General features: G+C 35.1%; 2 protein-coding genes and 1 long non-coding RNA gene across 3 annotated transcripts; 1 reads left to right on the top strand and 2 right to left on the bottom strand.

Annotated features, from left to right (window-relative positions):
- Positions 1–321: 321 nt before the first annotated feature.
- On the top strand, positions 322–8,441 carry LOC120261411 (citrate synthase, mitochondrial). The gene is made up of 20 exons (XM_039269294.1): positions 322–469; positions 672–729; positions 848–910; positions 2,031–2,072; positions 2,331–2,396; positions 2,527–2,592; positions 2,807–2,920; positions 3,075–3,138; positions 3,543–3,625; positions 4,689–4,738; positions 4,821–4,898; positions 5,318–5,446; positions 5,546–5,588; positions 5,698–5,784; positions 6,491–6,592; positions 7,481–7,588; positions 7,704–7,754; positions 7,864–7,937; positions 8,018–8,069; positions 8,159–8,441. Exons 2-20 carry the CDS (start codon positions 679–681, stop codon positions 8,249–8,251), a joined length of 1,416 nt encoding a protein of 471 aa, XP_039125228.1. The 5' UTR covers positions 322–469; positions 672–678; the 3' UTR covers positions 8,252–8,441.
- Positions 8,442–9,006: 565 nt separating this feature from the next.
- On the bottom strand, positions 9,007–10,856 carry LOC120260301 (SH3 domain-containing protein C23A1.17-like). Its single transcript, XM_039267733.1, has 2 exons — positions 10,840–10,856; positions 9,007–9,778 (listed from the first exon to the last, which is right to left on the bottom strand). Exons 1-2 carry the CDS (start codon positions 10,854–10,856, stop codon positions 9,007–9,009), a joined length of 789 nt encoding a protein of 262 aa, XP_039123667.1.
- A 1,073-nt stretch (positions 10,857–11,929) lies between these two features.
- Positions 11,930–13,161, bottom strand: LOC120262176. The gene is made up of 3 exons (XR_005536715.1): positions 12,954–13,161; positions 12,123–12,249; positions 11,930–11,950 (listed from the first exon to the last, which is right to left on the bottom strand). It is a non-coding gene; the product is annotated as an uncharacterized LOC120262176 (long non-coding RNA).
- Between the last annotated feature and the right edge of the window lie 3,442 nt (positions 13,162–16,603).

Genomic DNA, 16,603 nt, shown 5'->3' with positions numbered 1-16,603 from the left:
TCCAGAGTTCGTCTACCGTGGTTGATGGAAACGCCGGATGCGGTGTCACCTGTCAGCGTAGCCTTCAGACTCGCCGTTCAAACGCGAATTTGCGCTTCTGAAATCCCCAAATTACCCACCCACCCAATTTTTTTAATAAAATAAATCATAAAAAATACTCATCCGTTAAAATAATAGAGAATTTTAAAAACTTTGCAGAAGATTAATTATTGGATCTATCTCAGCCGTTGGATCAGAATATCTTCCAAAAGGGCATTTTGGAAAGGTCATTTTTAAGAAAATTTAAGCATTCCGGGAAGGAAAAAAACCCGTAGAGGGGCATTTTGGGAATAAGAGCACCCGCTTAGTCATAAACATTCTAAAATAGCAGCGGCCTCGTGCACCTTCTTCACCATCGTCTTCTTTCTTCTTCTTCTTCTCCTTCTCCTCCTTCGACTCCGATCGGATTTCTCTCGTTTCGTTCCACGAGGTACTAATTTTTTATTCATTTTCGCATAATTTTTCTTTGTTTTCGATCTGTCCAATCGGAGTTTTCTTGCTGTTTTGTTCATTTTCTTAGTGAATGATGCTCCGTAATCTGAATTTATTTATTAATTTTTGTTGTAATTTTTGTGAATATATCTATGCTGGCTTGATTTATCACGTTTCTGTTGACTTGATTGTTTTTGCAGATATACGATGGGTTTTCTTCGCGGAATCACGGCACTGTCGAAGCTCCGATCTCGCCTTGTAAGTGATCTTCATTTGGTGCTTTTCCTCGAAATTCCGAGCGTTTGATTGTTGTTTATATATTTTTTTTTTTTTGGGTGGAAAATGGACGATTAATTGTTGGGATTTGATAATCCAGGGCCAGCAAACTACTCAGCTAGGTTCAGTCCGGTGGCTGCAAATCCAGAGCGCTTCTGATCTGGTAAGTTTGAATCCTTTGTGTGTGTGTGTATATCTAAATATTGGTTTTAGATGATGATTCCTTTTTGTAGTCAATCTGGTTAGTGTACTTTATTCCAGAGCTCAGATTTGTGTATTGTAATAGATACATTAGTTAGAATGCCGGGAGGATGCATGTGAAGTTTGTGATCCGTACTAAGGTGGTGGGTAAATAGTCAAAATAATGGATGTTTGCATGTTAGGGTTCTGAAACTAGCTTAATTGTGCAATTAGATCTGTGTTATATTAGTTTTCAGGTTGTGCGATTACTTTTTCGTGTTGCCACAAGGGAGTGAATTAACTGTTGGGTGAAGTGGATGGTATAAATTGTTGCGAGATGTTATTTGCTCTAGCAGGTGACAATTTAACATGATCAAGATGATTGCTGCATTCTGTCTTTCGACTACTTTCCACAATTTTGTGGTTTGGAAATGTTTTATGAGTTGTGCTGTTATAGATTGACATTGGATGCCAATTTTTATGGAACTCATGGTTTAGCTGGGCTGGGTTTTTATAGTCATATGAACCTGATTATGACATGAGAATTATCATGTAATAATTGGGTTAATCCCCTTGACATGATATTGACATGCATTAATGTGTTTGATTGATTGGGTTTATAGTTCAGTCTGTGACTCTTTATAACTTAGACAATTCAATCAGATAATTTTAACAGTTGTATTAAAGAAATCTCTTTGACAAATTATTCATGTGCATGTATAGTGTTAATGTTTGTTTGTGTTATGTCTTGTTAAAGTATGAACTACCTATTTATAAAATGAGTTGTTCTTGTTGTGTTGTATGAAGGTATTTATTAAAAGTGTCATGTTGGTTTTTAGAATTTTGGCATGATTATTTTGTACTTTAGTGCTAGTGTTTGTGTCGGACCCATCTCCCTAATACCTTCGGGCACACTCTGACAACTTAACTACCTGCTAGTGTGAATTGCTTCACCTAGTTTGACTCTGCGTATTTGCTGTTATGCATTCCTTTTGAACTTATGTTATTCCTATTCTTTTTATTTGATTTATAAGCCTCTAGATAAGTGGATTGTGCTGGTGGATATTTTGTAGATCTGAAATATTTTGTCATTCATCATGCAGGACCTTCGTTCTCAATTGAAGGATCAAATTCCCGAACAACAGGTTATTCATTTCTTTCACTACCTTCTACATTTTGTACATTTTTTTTTTTTTGCAAATATATAAATGTTTAATTCGGTTTCCTATGTGTTCATGTTTCATAGCTATTCAATCTATAAAGTAACGTTGAATCACTCTGTACAGCAAACATTATGTAACTTACATTTGTAGGTTTAATTTATTTCGTAACATAGCAAATATGCTTGGAATTTCATCCTATGGTTTCACATTAAGCTGAATGTTTGCTTTATCATGTTACAGGAGCGCTTGAAGAAAATAAAATCAGATAGTGGAAAATTTCAGCTTGGCAACATCACCGTTGATATGGTACGAATTTTTTATATTCATAGTTTTGTCTTGTATTTATGTGTGTTAGTGATTCTTTTACGAGCATCTATAGGTTTCAGATATTAAGGAGCAACTTCTAACCAATCACTCGTTACCTGTGGGTTCATAGGTAATTGGTGGAATGCGAGGAATGACCGGATTGCTGTGGGAAACATCATTACTCGACCCAGATGAGGTTTGTTCCGTTACTTAAATCTTATGCATCATGCAGATAGGATCACTTTTTTTTTTAAATTTTTGGGGTGGGTCTGTGTGTTTTGTATTTCAAGGATAACAAGATTTTCTTTCCAAATACTGTTAAACTGTGATGATGTTCTTTGGGCCATTTGAGAACTAGGTCTTAATAGCTAATCCAACAGCAGTTACTGAATAGTTTTGATGGCACTCAGGGAATCCGCTTTAGGGGGCTCTCTATTCCAGAATGCCAGAAGCTATTACCTGCTGCAATCCCTGGGGGGGAACCCTTGCCTGAGGGCCTTCTTTGGCTACTTTTGACTGGGAAGGTAATCAGCGGTTTTATTCTTCAAATATCTCGAATACCTGATTCATACTTGGTTGTTCAGTTGGAGTTTGATGCAGTGGCTCTGACTCTAATTAACGTCATTTTTAATAGTGCTTAATGACTTCGAGCATAAGTTTAATTTTTATGCATCACAGGTACCAAGTAAAGAGCAGGTTGATGCATTATCCAAGGAACTGCAAAGCCGCTCTGCAGTTCCAGGTTTTTCTATCACACAATTTTCTGTTAATATCTGAGTCTTTTGATTGATTTTGTCATCCAATTCATATTCTGAACTTACAATTTTGTTTTTCAGTTCTTTTTTTTTAATCCTTCAAAGAGTGAAGTTGTTTATAATACTTGGGAATAAGCGTACCTATATGGTTATTTAGCTTATCTAAGTAACGGATTTACATGATCTTCCTTCTAAGTGTAACTTAATGTGACAGCTTTCAATTATTCCTAACCATTCATAAAAAAATCGGCTCCTCAAATCTTTAGCCCTCTTCTTTCTAGTGGGATATGCTGTTAATCACTTTAGACATACTTAACAATCTCTTTTAACAAACTTATTTTCCTTCATCAATTAACAATTAAGTGAATTTTTTCTTTGGGATTGGATGCAGATCATGTGTACAAAGCGATCGATGCTTTTCCTGTCACAGCTCATCCAATGACACAGTTTGCAACTGGTGTTATGGCACTGCAGGTTAATTTATGTGGCTATATTTTATTATATTGGATTGGGGATCATTGTTGATGTCTGAACTAAAAAATTTCTAGATATTTATATATATGGAAGCTATGCCTATTGTCAGATATCTATATGAGAACTTCCTGATGGAGAAACAATTAAATCTTCCTCTAGTAGGCCTTTAGTTCCGATGTGTCAGCTTCGACATTTGTATCTTTATGCTCTGCTGATAGAATATGCGGTAAATGTATGATAAACTAAAATGTTTTAAAATGCTTTCTTAGCTTCCTCATGTAATGTTATAGTTAAATAGATTGACAACTTTCAGTGTTGGATTTTGTTTGTCATTCTTCATGAAATACTTGTTTCAACTCACCGTATCATGTAGAAGCAAATTGGTGGTTAACTACTACATGTTTTGTAGTTCAGTTAGTAACAAAGATAGTCTGGAATCAATAACAAGTGTGTGCCTTGTGAAACATGGTCTTCAGTGACACCTGAAATTGTTTGATGATTTCCATTTCTTCAGATCATTTTCTACACTTCTTTGTTAGAACTGCTGCTTTTCCTTTTTCCCTCTCATTTGAGTAACATGGTGTTATTGTGTCATTGTGGTTTTTGATGCAAAAACTATTATGAGAGACTGAGAATCAGAAAATGGAGAAGAAGAGGAAGCAAGTATTCACATAGTAGCACTACAGTGAATGGAATTGCTGATAGATTTGAACAGATACTTGCCTCTGCTTCTTCTTCTTCTTCTATTTTGGAATGCTTAGATCTGACCATCTAACTAGGTGTTAGATTTTCTTTAATTGAGCATACATACAGGCTAGCTGAATGATATGGGAAGATTTTGACTGTATGAGTACCTGTTATCTAGCAATTTGGCCCCGCCAGTTGTGTAGTTGGTCAGTATTCTTAGGCATGATTGTCAGAGTTGGTATGAAATTCTTGAGTGAACATTTGCGTACAACACAATGTTTCCCACATCCCAAAAGATGGCCAGAGATAATTAGTTCTCAATTTTTTGGTTAGATTTGCCTGTTCTCTAGTTAATTTTCCCTTGTGATTATTTCAGGTCGAAAGTGAGTTTCAGAAGGCATATGATCAAGGGATACCAAAGTCAAAGTAAGTCATATGATGTTCATGATTATAATTGCAAAATGCTGGGCTGTACTCACCATAATGGTAAAATGGCTATTATTCATAGGTTCTGGGAACCAACATATGAGGACTCCATGAACTTGATTGCACGAGTTCCAGTAGTGGCTGCTTATGTCTATCGAAGGTAAGTGATTAAGGTCACCCCTTATGGTAATTTGATTGCTAATATCTGAGTTAGTTCTTATGGATGGATTCTTCCTTGTATATCTCTAATTCATGATTTGTAAACATCACCTGTATGCTTTTAATAGTTTTGTTTGGAACTAGTTTTTGTAGAACTGGATGGCTGCTCTTAATGTGTGCATACATTGTATTTTCTGTATTCTAAATACAATCATTTCAGAAATATGCAATCACTATGCTATTGAATATTCTTTTATGTAACGTAGTTCTTTGACTGGATTTTCAGTACATTAACACATAATTTTGTTGAAGTGATAAAATGCTGTCAAGAATTGATAAATGTTTCTTTTGTCTATTTGATCAGTAACTTATGTTAGTATTTTGTACATTGATTAGTAGCTTATTTATTGTGCTCTGAAGGGTTTATAAGGACGGGAGAGTTATATCCACTGATAAATCTCTGGATTATGGTGCAAACTTTTCTCACATGCTTGGGTTTGATGATCCAAAAATGCTGGAGCTGATGAGGCTTTATGTTACAATCCACAGGTTACTATTCCATGTTAAATTTCTTTATTTTCTAAATAATTTGCTCATTATGTAAATCTAGCTATTTGCTGACATTTTGATTTACATATCTTCTTTCAGTGATCATGAGGGGGGCAATGTTAGCGCTCATACTGGTCATCTGGTAAAAAAACAGTAAAATTATACTAGTGTTAAGACACTGCCTGTGTTTACCGAACATGATGGATTAATTTTTATGGTTTTTATCAAATACATGGTGGATTAATTTTCAGGTTGCCAGTGCACTTTCCGATCCTTATCTTTCATTTGCAGCTGCCCTCAATGGTTTAGCTGGGCCACTTCATGGGTTGGCAAATCAGGTAACGCTGTTGGTTTGTTTTTCTCTCTAGTAATTGTAAACAGCTAGATACCTGCATATTATGGTTGACTTTCTTAGCAATAACAGGATTACACTATAAATTGGACTTAGTTGAGCAGCTCAACCATCTGGCAGGTCTCCTTTGTGCTTTCTGCTCAAGGCTTCTGGTTTATGCTATTTCTGCCCAACCAATAAACAGTTGATAAAGCCCTTAGCTGAACTTAACCGTATATGTAACTTTTACACACCATTCATTTTTGCGAGTCTCCTCTTCCTTGGCTGAACTTTAACTGTGTATGTAACTTCTACATACCATTCATTTCTGCAAGTCCCCTCTTCCATTTGGTTGTCATTGTGCTTATCTCTGGGGTTTGTGCTTTGATGTTTACTGATGTGAACAAGGAGTATACTCAACATGGCATATGATTCTGTTCGGCTTCCTCTTCTGAGCCTAGTTAATTATGTGCCCTGATGTTTTAGGTTGTCTCATTGGTCAATTTACTTTATTTGTTTTCTAAGTTTATATCTAATGGCTCTCCTTGTGACCCTCTTTACATTAAGTGCTTCTAGACACACACACACACTTTATTTATTTTAATAGAAGTTTTCTGCATAAAATTCTTCCATTAATCTATGCATCTATGTTCCGTAATACACTGTGCATAGCTAAGCCTTGTTTTATTTCCTTTTCTATGACTTCATTTCAGGAAGTCCTGCTATGGATCAAATCTGTTGTAAAAGAATGCGGTGAAAACATAACAACTGAACAGTTAAAGGAGTATGTATGGAAGACATTAAACAGTGGGAAGGTAGGATATTTGTGCCAGTAGCCAGAACAATGGCTTTCTTGCGTCATTAGTTCATAAGAATTTACTGTCTTAATGTTTTTTCGTGCTTTATGATATCACGTTATGGAGTTGAGAATGTAGAATTCCACGGTTTCCACCTATAAGCCTTTCTTACTGGGGGATTTTCCTCACGTGGCTTTTGTGAGACCAAGAGCTGTGGATTTTGCGAGGACAAAAGTTCAGCTATCGTCCAACTAGGCGAACAAGACAGTTTGACCTGTTCGCTTGTGTTTTTAAGGATTGATCTGATTCTGGGTGAGGTTGTTGCTTACCACCGTTTTCCGGTAGGAAAAAACAAGGTCGTATCCCGCCAAATGGATAGCTGTTTATATTATTAGATACGAATTTCAACTTGTCTGTGGTGATTGATTAGAAATTTGTCCTTGCGTTTCACTTTTTATACCATGCAGACCGGAATCATGGATTCTTGTGTACGTTTTTTTTTGTTGCTGAGGTACTTTATGATAATTTTTGTCCTCCTGGTAGCTTTTAGTGTCGTCACCTTATCTCACGCTGAGATATCCTGGAATATTAGCTGCATGGACTTGTGCTCGTGGCAAAAATCCAATTTATATATTCGATTCAGTTATGAATATATATATATATATATATGCATTTACTTAACCCTGATCACGTAGTACAGTATGTCATGTAACGTGTGTTTGATGTGCTGGAGTTGCAGAGTGCATAATTATTAAGTCTGACTGTGCCTAATGATTGATTGATTGATGTACTGAAGCCTATGGTTTAATTGCCAGTATTAAGTTTTCTATTTATTTTATAGCTATAAAATGGCATTGTATTTTGAATGTAGCATGTCTTTATCAAGTTTTCAATTCTCGTAAACAGGTCGTCCCTGGATTTGGGCATGGAGTTCTTCGTAAAACTGATCCTAGATACACTTGCCAAAGAGAATTTGCATTGAAACACTTACCTGATGATCCACTTTTCCAGCTGGTTGGTGCTCTTCAAACCATCTCATTCTGTTTTTCCCCCTTACGGATTATTGGTATACTGAATCCTGTAATGTACTAATTGAAAACTCTAATGTCCACACTGCCTACGCCTGCAGGTTTCAAAACTGTATGAAGTTGTGCCTCCGATTCTCACGGATCTGGGCAAGGTATTCTAGCATCTCTTGGATGTCATATATCTTTATTCATTAGAATTGTATATCTCTGTATAAAATCTTCTGAGGTTATTCCCTGCTGAAATTCTGTATCCCTTTCCAGGTTAAGAACCCTTGGCCCAATGTTGATGCTCACAGTGGAGCACTGCTGAACCATTTCGGTTTAACTGAAGCTAGGTGAGACCTCATCACTAGGCACAGTCTCCTGTCCTTTATAAACGGATCTTGCAATGACAAAATTTGATTGATTTCTGCAGATACTATACTGTTCTGTTTGGTGTTTCCCGGAGCTTAGGAATATGCTCTCAGGTTTGTCTTCGCTCTATGTCACTATGTTCTTCACATGATTTTTGTAAAGAACTATCCCATTTGTTTTCTAAAACAAAATTATTATGCAGCTGATTTGGGATAGAGCTCTAGGGTTGCCTCTTGAGAGGCCCAAGAGTGTGACCATGGACTGGCTTGAAAGCCACTGCAAGAAATCTGCTTAATGCCTGCAAGTGTTTTTTCTGCCAGAAAGTATTTACATTTTAACACATCTCGCTAAACATTTTTTTGAAAAGGTTATGTAACTTTCGCTGTAAGTTTAAAGATGATCTTCCAGAATCATCACGGCAACTTGGTCCATTTTTGTTAAATTTTTACAAATTTTAATCTAAATAAGTGCATTGTTGTCTGTTATTGATGCACAGTTTCAGAAAAATTTGGGATTAATTTTCATGATATATATGTTCTGAGAAATCATATGGTTGAATGATAATCTTTACCGATAATGTTGTATGTGTATTTATCTAAAGCCGTAATTTTACTGGTTCAATGTTATTCTTTAATTTTAGTTTTTAAAAAACTCTTAACGTTTTGATGTAAGTGATCCAGTTAAGTACTCGTGTCCATTCTTTATTCTGTTCAGCTATTGTTTTTTCTTTGTGTTAACATTCATTTGAACAATTAAATTTAAAAATTCAATTCCTATTTACATAATCATTCAAAGCTAGATGCAAAGCAGAAGTGCTTGCAAGTTATTGCAAAGCCTAGAAGCACTGCTACCATCATTGGGAACACACGTGCACACGCATTAAAAACTAGAAAAGGTCTACATTTTATAATATAGAAGTTTAACTACTACACAATACATTATAAAACTATAAGCGCTATGATATATATATATAGAAAGTACACACAGGCTCAAAGGGACTTATTACTTATTAGATAGTATAATTAAGAAAACTAGAGGTGCAGTGATAAGTCAAGGTGCAGGTTGATCAGGCTGATCAGAAGGAGCAGGCAGAGCTGCATGGCTGTTCTCAGGGACAGGAAGAACAGGAAGAGCAGGCGGAGGAGCAGCAGGGCTGTTCTCATGAACAGGCAAAGCAGAAAGGGGAGGAAGAGCGGTTTGGTTGTAGAAAGGAGCAGGATTAATGGGATGCTGATAAGGAACATAATTGGGCATTCCGACTGGAGGAGAAGTAGGGCTAACAGTAAGAGTCCATGATTGAGCAACATTCCAGCAATAATTCCACCCCATATAATCATAACTCAGCACTCCATTGTTGATGACCTGCACAGGAACCATGATCTGATAATAAGCAATCCCTGATCCATATGTTACTGCAGGCTGCTGCATCATCTGTAAATACCCTTGTCTCCCTCCATAAGGACTAGTGCTGTTCCTAAATGGAGTAGTCCTCCTCATGTTCCTATGGACTCTCTCAGCAGCAGCAGCAGCAGCAGCAGCAGGAGAAGGAGGAGACCTAGGAACAGGAGGAGCAGGAGCATGCATCACAGGAAGAGGAGCAGGAGGAGCAGGAGCAGGAATCACAGGCAGAGGAGCAGAAGGAGCAGGAGCATGCATCACAGGCAGAGGAGCAGAAGGAGCAGGAGCATGCAACACAGGCAGAGGAGCAGAAGGAGCAGAAGGAGCAGGAGGCGCAGGAATCACAGGCAGAGGAGGAGCAGAAGGAGGTGCTGATGATTGGTTCTGTGCCTGAGGACGAAGCCGGCACTTCTGAAGGAGCTTCCTGATCCGGTGAGGACGGTGAGGTTTTCATGGTGAATCACAAGGGAAAGCAGGAGAAGAAGATGAAGGAGAAGACCTAATTAATGTGTTCTTATATACATGTAGACAAAGAAGGGGGGTGGTGGTACTGGATGGTGGCCAGATGGCGTGAGTTCTTTGCTTTCCTTTTTTGTTGTTTTTGGAGTTTTTCATAGAGATTTTCATTGTATATATAAGTATATGAACTGAAATATCAAATATTATATATATATATATAGATAGATACTAAACCCTAACTTAACCTATTGTTGATGCATATATACTTTCCAAGTTGCAGTTTTACTTGTGAGCGGTGAGATGAAACTCAGGTCTTGCTTTGTAACGGTGTGCGGAGGAGGGAGGGTGAGCATCTATCTAAGTTTTTCTGGCACTTGGGTGTTCTTAATTTGCTGCAGAAACAACATTAAGCGCTGCATGCATGCATGCAGCATATGCAAGGAGATAATTGCAACCTATATATATATATACATATTGAATTTTGGATGCTTGTGAGTTACTTTTTAGGGTTAGAGAAAGAGAGAGAGAGAGAGAGAGAGAGAAGAAGAAGAAGAAGATGAAGGACAGGTGGCAGAGCCAGGGTGTGGAGCCATAAAGTTAGAGATGAGAACCATGCATACCTGCTCTATCTTGTGTTATACAAGTGTTTGCAAAAAGAAGGGAGTTTGGTAGCCAGGAATTGGATAAGTCTTTGTTCTTTCTTCTTTTTTTTTGTTTTTTTTTGTTTTCTGTAGCCAAAAATAAAATTTTAATTTAATTTGATTTAATTAATATAACATGAAAATTATTTGTCGTTTGATTTTAGCCGAGTGTTTGGATAGGAGATAATTATCAAAGTAAAATGAGATTAAAGAATATTACTTTTTTTTAATAAAGAATATTACTTCCTTTTCTCATATATTTAGCTTTTAATTGGATATTAGTTGTTTATGAGCCAAAAGGGTATTTATTTATTACACATCAAAATCTATAATTTTGTAATAATTTATACAGATCTTCGTTAATATTTTAAAGATCAATTTAAACCTTTGCACAAATGCCATCTAAGATAAATAAAATTTTATGATCACGGCTAAAGCCAATGCTTAATCCGGATGATTTATAACACTAATTTCATATCTTTTCAAGGAGGTGAAAGGTGCCAAAAAAGTTCAAATCATAAATAGAAAAATTATTTTTTTGGGAGTTTGGACCCCATACAAACTCCATTAATCTAAAGTGAGAGTATACAAAACATTAACTTCACGCATGTCCCTTAATTATTTCAGGGTTTTTTTGGTTAAAATAATTATGATCACTTTAAACACGATTAAGATTTATTTTAAAAAAATCAACAATTTAATATTTTTGAATAAAAGATTCTAATGTTAGAAACAACTTATTATTTACTCTTTTAGATGACTAGAACTATGATAAGTATACTTTGTTTTTTGTTTGTTATATTTATATTTTTATATCAAAGAAATTTAAATGTAAAAGCCAGAAGTGTGGAATAATTAATTTTTGTTAGGAGGTTATTTTATATATTTTCTAAATTTTCACTCATTATGCATTACCGTATTAAAGTATATTTTTTTAATTATATAGACAAATCATCTTAAATATACATACTTTTTACTATTAAAAGTCATACATTATGAGGAGTCTAATTCTCAACCTCTCGCACAAAAATTAAGTAATTAATTTAACCTTTAGGTTGTTGCCATGGTAGCTAATACACTTTTTTTAATTAGTACATATGAGAGCAATAACTTATAAACAAGCACATGCAATTACTAAACAAATCATACTAAAAGAAAGAAAACAAATTTAACTATATATTTTTTTTAAAAAAACTTGACCAAATCCATTTATAATACTTATTCCAATTATTATTTCAAGAAGCAGCGCAGATATTAGTACACATATATATATGTATATATATAATATGAATCAAAGCTAAAGTCTCCTCCTCACACGAACACTAATCATTGTCGTCATCATCATCATCATCGCCGTCATCGTCGTCATGGTGGTAATCATCATCATCATCATGCATCAACTTTCTTCTTGTTCTTGTTCACAGCCTTGAATAATTTTGCGCTGTTTTCATTTCCTTGAGAGCTCATAATTATTATTGGCTTTTCCTTGAGCTTTGCTACAGCTGCATGCTGTTCCTCTATGGTTTGCCAGATTTGCAGTGTGAACGAACCCATATATATATAATATATATACATCCACCAAAATTAAGCTTGAGCATTAGTACACTCTTGAGAGCAAATTAAACATTGCACTTGAAGATATATATGATCAGGCACATGCATCAGGACCTGGACCTGGCCCTGGCCTAACATATATGGCAATTAAGGTAGGACGTACAGTGTGCCTTCCAAGTAATAATGGTTCATGTTGACATCATCTCCCTTGAAATTCATGAATGATCGGAGAAACTTTCTTCTGAAAGTGAAATTAAGCAGCCATGAAGATCAGTGCTGATATATATATATATATATATTTTGTAGGTTACTTGTGCTGAAACAGTGGAAAAATTATGTGAAAGTTATTGTAAAAAAATTACTGTAATAATTTAATATAGCAGTTATTATTTATATATACGGCCTCAATGCCGACCGCATGACTTAGTGAAAACTTTTTAAAAAATTCATGCCGACTCCCATATGGCCGTATGGACCCGTATGGCCTAGTTCAATCTCTCGGAAATTTCTATACCAACCTCTATGTGGTGGACCCCATATGACTACAAAATAACTCCAAATGGTTTATATACATGCTTAGGACCCTCCTAGGTCAAATGCAACCCTCAATGATGCAATTACAACCCCTCTTTGTAATTTAGAAATAGGTAAAGACGACGAAAAATGCAAACATACAATACAAGACACTAATTTTAACGTGGGCACCCTTCAAATCGAGGGAAAAATCATGGGACACCTTAGAATCTCTTACAATGCTTCCACTATATCAATTAATGGAGTTTACAATGATCTTTCTAACTAACTAGAGGTATACAAGCTCAAAGACATGAGAGTTCAACAAGAGAATATAGTAACACACATTCATCATCATCTTCACATAAGATGGAAATAAGAACTCCAAGAAAAGATAAAATGGGAATCAACCCAAAAGATTAGATGTCTTACTAGCAAGGATGCCCTTCTCACAAATGTGATGAGGTCCAGCACCGATTGCCGAGGATCTTGTTGCCTTGTATGCCCTAATCTCCTTCTCCTTGAGCCCTTTCTTTTCACACTCTCTTTCTTCTTCTCTTCCAATTTCTTTCTCACTGTCTTGCCCTAGCCTCCTTTCCTCTCATCTCTCATCATCCCAAGAATGAGACTTTTAGTCAAATGGGGCATTCACATAAAATAACCCTTTTACCCTTGGTATTCCATTAATTAACATAGCTTTATTTTTTCTTTTTATTTTCAAAGCCCAACTTATTTTTTCTAGCCCAAATACTGGGCTAAAACCCACCACACATACACATATATATATAGAAAATGTTATCTGTGGACGTTCGTAGATTAAATTATGGTATATCTCATTTTTTATTATTCTACTATTTATAAACACAGTAATATTGTTTATGAAATAGTGTTTAACCGTTGGATCAAAATCCAATGGTTGATAGCACCGTTCATAAATTTCAAATTTACGAATGTTGATAGAGAATGCATCCTCATAATATAATATATATATATATATATATATAAGAACTTAATTAAAATTGGATAAGTACAAGGATACTTGATGGTATTCAAAGGTGTACTCCTAGTACTGCATAATAATAGGAGGAAGTAGAGGTGGGCACGGGCCGGGTAACCGGGCCCGACGGGCCCGACCCGCCGGGTCCGGTTCACCGGCCCACTGACCCGGACCCGGCCCGGCTGGGTCTAGAACCCGGCGGGCCGGGTTGGCCCGTCGGACCCGCCGGGTCCGGGTCACATGAAGCCGAGCCCGAACCGGCCCGGCTCCCAAGTTAGCCCAGCGGGCCGGGATAACTCGGCGGGCCAACCCGCCGGGTTGCCCGGGGTTGGCCCGCATCTGGGGCCCGGCGGGCTGGTCGTGGCCCACCTCAATTTTTTTAAATAAAAATTTAAAGAAATTACAGAAAAATTCAGAAAAAATTCATGAGAAAAATTTGTGAAAAATTCAAGAAAAAAATTCAGAAAAATTTCATATAAAAAAATGAATTAATTAAGACCCCAAAAAATGAAGACCACAAGTTTCCAAGTAATAAGAGACGTCTCAATCGATTACACTAAATTTCACTAAAAATCGAAATTACATTAAATTTGGAAATAAATGACTTGGACTTAATCGTTTTACATGCCGAATTAAGTTGCTTTACGTGATCCTCCCAGGTGTAAGAGGAATCAAAGCTCACGTGAGTTCTATTACACATTATAATCGTCACCCACTTACTTAATTCCAGTACCATCTAGGTCTGGTCGGGACTCAAATGATCGCCGAGCCAGGGTGTGCTCATCACTGTTATCTCGTGTAGAAGAAATCACTAGCATCCGGACTTTCTTCATCCGCTTCTTGTCGGGCGAACTTGAGCACGCTTCCAGTCATCCGTGCAAACTTGAATTTCAATATTTTTATGGGGTCAATTGCGAACGTGGTCGAATCCAACATGTTTCCACTGCGCTAAAAGTTCGCTCGTAAGCTACGTCAGACATAGGACATGCAAAAATATCCTTTACCATTGAGCGAAAGAATGGGGGTACTGATTTTCATTACCTTGCCACCAGTCGAGGGACGTTGAAAGTCAGTCTCGTGTTGATTTCTTCCCGAGAACCCGGAAAGTCGTGTTTAAGTACAAGTCGAGCTCAGTATATTGTGATCCCCTTGGTTTCTTCTTTGCTTGTCTCACGTGAATGATTCTCCTCCACCACTACTAGATTGTCCCTATCGCCTCCGTCAGACAACCCCGTGGGAACTATATGACTATATCTAATACAATAGCTATCATATAATTCAACAAGTTGACTCCTAGTATCAACAACAATTTCATTGACATCCACAATGCCGTTGACTTCTATTGGGCTCTCAAAATCTTAAAATGGATTGCTTTCTTGAGTAGGTGGTGTGGGAGTGAAGCCCGATCCAACAACGCTTTTTCCTCGAGAGGATCCACCCTGTGAAGCCATGTTTTAATATCTAAGAATACAACCACTAATTTCATTCAAGTTTTACAACAAATAATATCTAACAAGTATTTACCAAAACAAGTCTAAAACTAATAATTGAATTAAATATCTAATAATATTACAAATAATTTCATTCAAGCTCAACAAAAAATAATTTTATGCAAATATTAAAAATGCATACACTAAGTCTAAAACTAATAATGAAATTAAATATCTAAGAATACTACAAATAATTTCATTCAAGTCTACAAAAATAATTTCATGCAAATATTTATAAGTATACAAAAAATTACACATAATAATTTCATGCAAATCAATAAAAAAATACATTCATGCAAATCCAAGTCTACAAAAACTAAATATTAATTTCATGTACTTTTTAAAACTCCCACAAGTTTAAAAAATAATTTCATACAAATACATAAAAATACATTCATGCATTTTTTAAAAACCACAACTCTAAACTAGTAATAAAAATTAATATCATAAATGCATCATTCAATTCTACAAAAAAATAATTCCATGCAAATATTAAAAACCAAGTCTACAAAAACTGAAATATTAATTTTATGTACTTTTTAAAAACACCCACAAGTTAAAAAAATAATTTTACATCAAGTCCATAAAACACATCTCATGCATTTTTAAAAAACCACAACTCTAAACTAATAATAAAAAAATTAATATCATAAATGCAAAGAACATCATTCACAAAAAATAATTTTCATGCAAATATTAAAGAAAACCAAGTCTACTTTTTAAAAACTCCCACAAGGTAAAAATAATTTCATACAAATACATAAAAAATACATTCATACATTTTTTTTAAAAAAACACAACTCTAAACTAATAATAAAAATTAATATCATAAATGCAAAGAACAAAAATTCATTCACAAAAATAATTTCATGCAAATATTAAAAGAAAACCAAGTCTACTTTTTAAAAACTACCATGCAGGTAAAAATAATTTCAAACAAGTCCATAAAAAAATACATTCATGCATTTTTAAAAAAACACAACTCTAAAACTAATAATAAAAAAATTAATATCATAAATGCAAAGAACGATTCATTCACAAAAATAATTTCATGCAAATATTAAAGAAAACCAAGTCTACTTTTTAAAACTCCCACAAGTTAAAAAATAATTTACATCAGTTCATAAAAAAATACATTCATGCATTTTTAAAAAACCACAACTCTAAACTAATAATAAAAAAATTAATATCATAAATGCAGAAAAAATCATTCAATTCTACAAAAAAATAATTTCATGCAAATATTAAAAAAACCAAGTCTACAAAAACTAGAAATATTAATTTCATGTACTTTTTTAAAACTCCCACAAGCTTTAAAAAATAATTTCATAGAAGTCCGTAAAAAATAAATTCATGCATTTTAAAAAAAAAAAACGACAACTCTAAACGAATAATAAAAATAAATATCGTAAATGCAAAGAACATTCATTCACAAAAAAATAATTTCATGCAAATATTAAAGAAAACCAAGTCTACTTTTTAAAAACTCCCATGAGTTAAAAAAATAATTTCATACAAGTCCATAAAATACATTCATGCATTTTTTAAAAACACAACTCTAAACTAATAATAAAAAATTAATATCATAAATGCAT

The sequence above is a fragment of the Dioscorea cayenensis genome, chromosome 5 (genome assembly GCF_009730915.1).
Source record: "Dioscorea cayenensis subsp. rotundata cultivar TDr96_F1 chromosome 5, TDr96_F1_v2_PseudoChromosome.rev07_lg8_w22 25.fasta, whole genome shotgun sequence".
Lineage (NCBI taxonomy): Eukaryota > Viridiplantae > Streptophyta > Magnoliopsida > Dioscoreales > Dioscoreaceae > Dioscorea > Dioscorea cayenensis.
The sequence above is the reverse complement of the archived record's forward strand: the minus strand, read 5'-3'. Positions and strand labels throughout refer to the sequence as shown.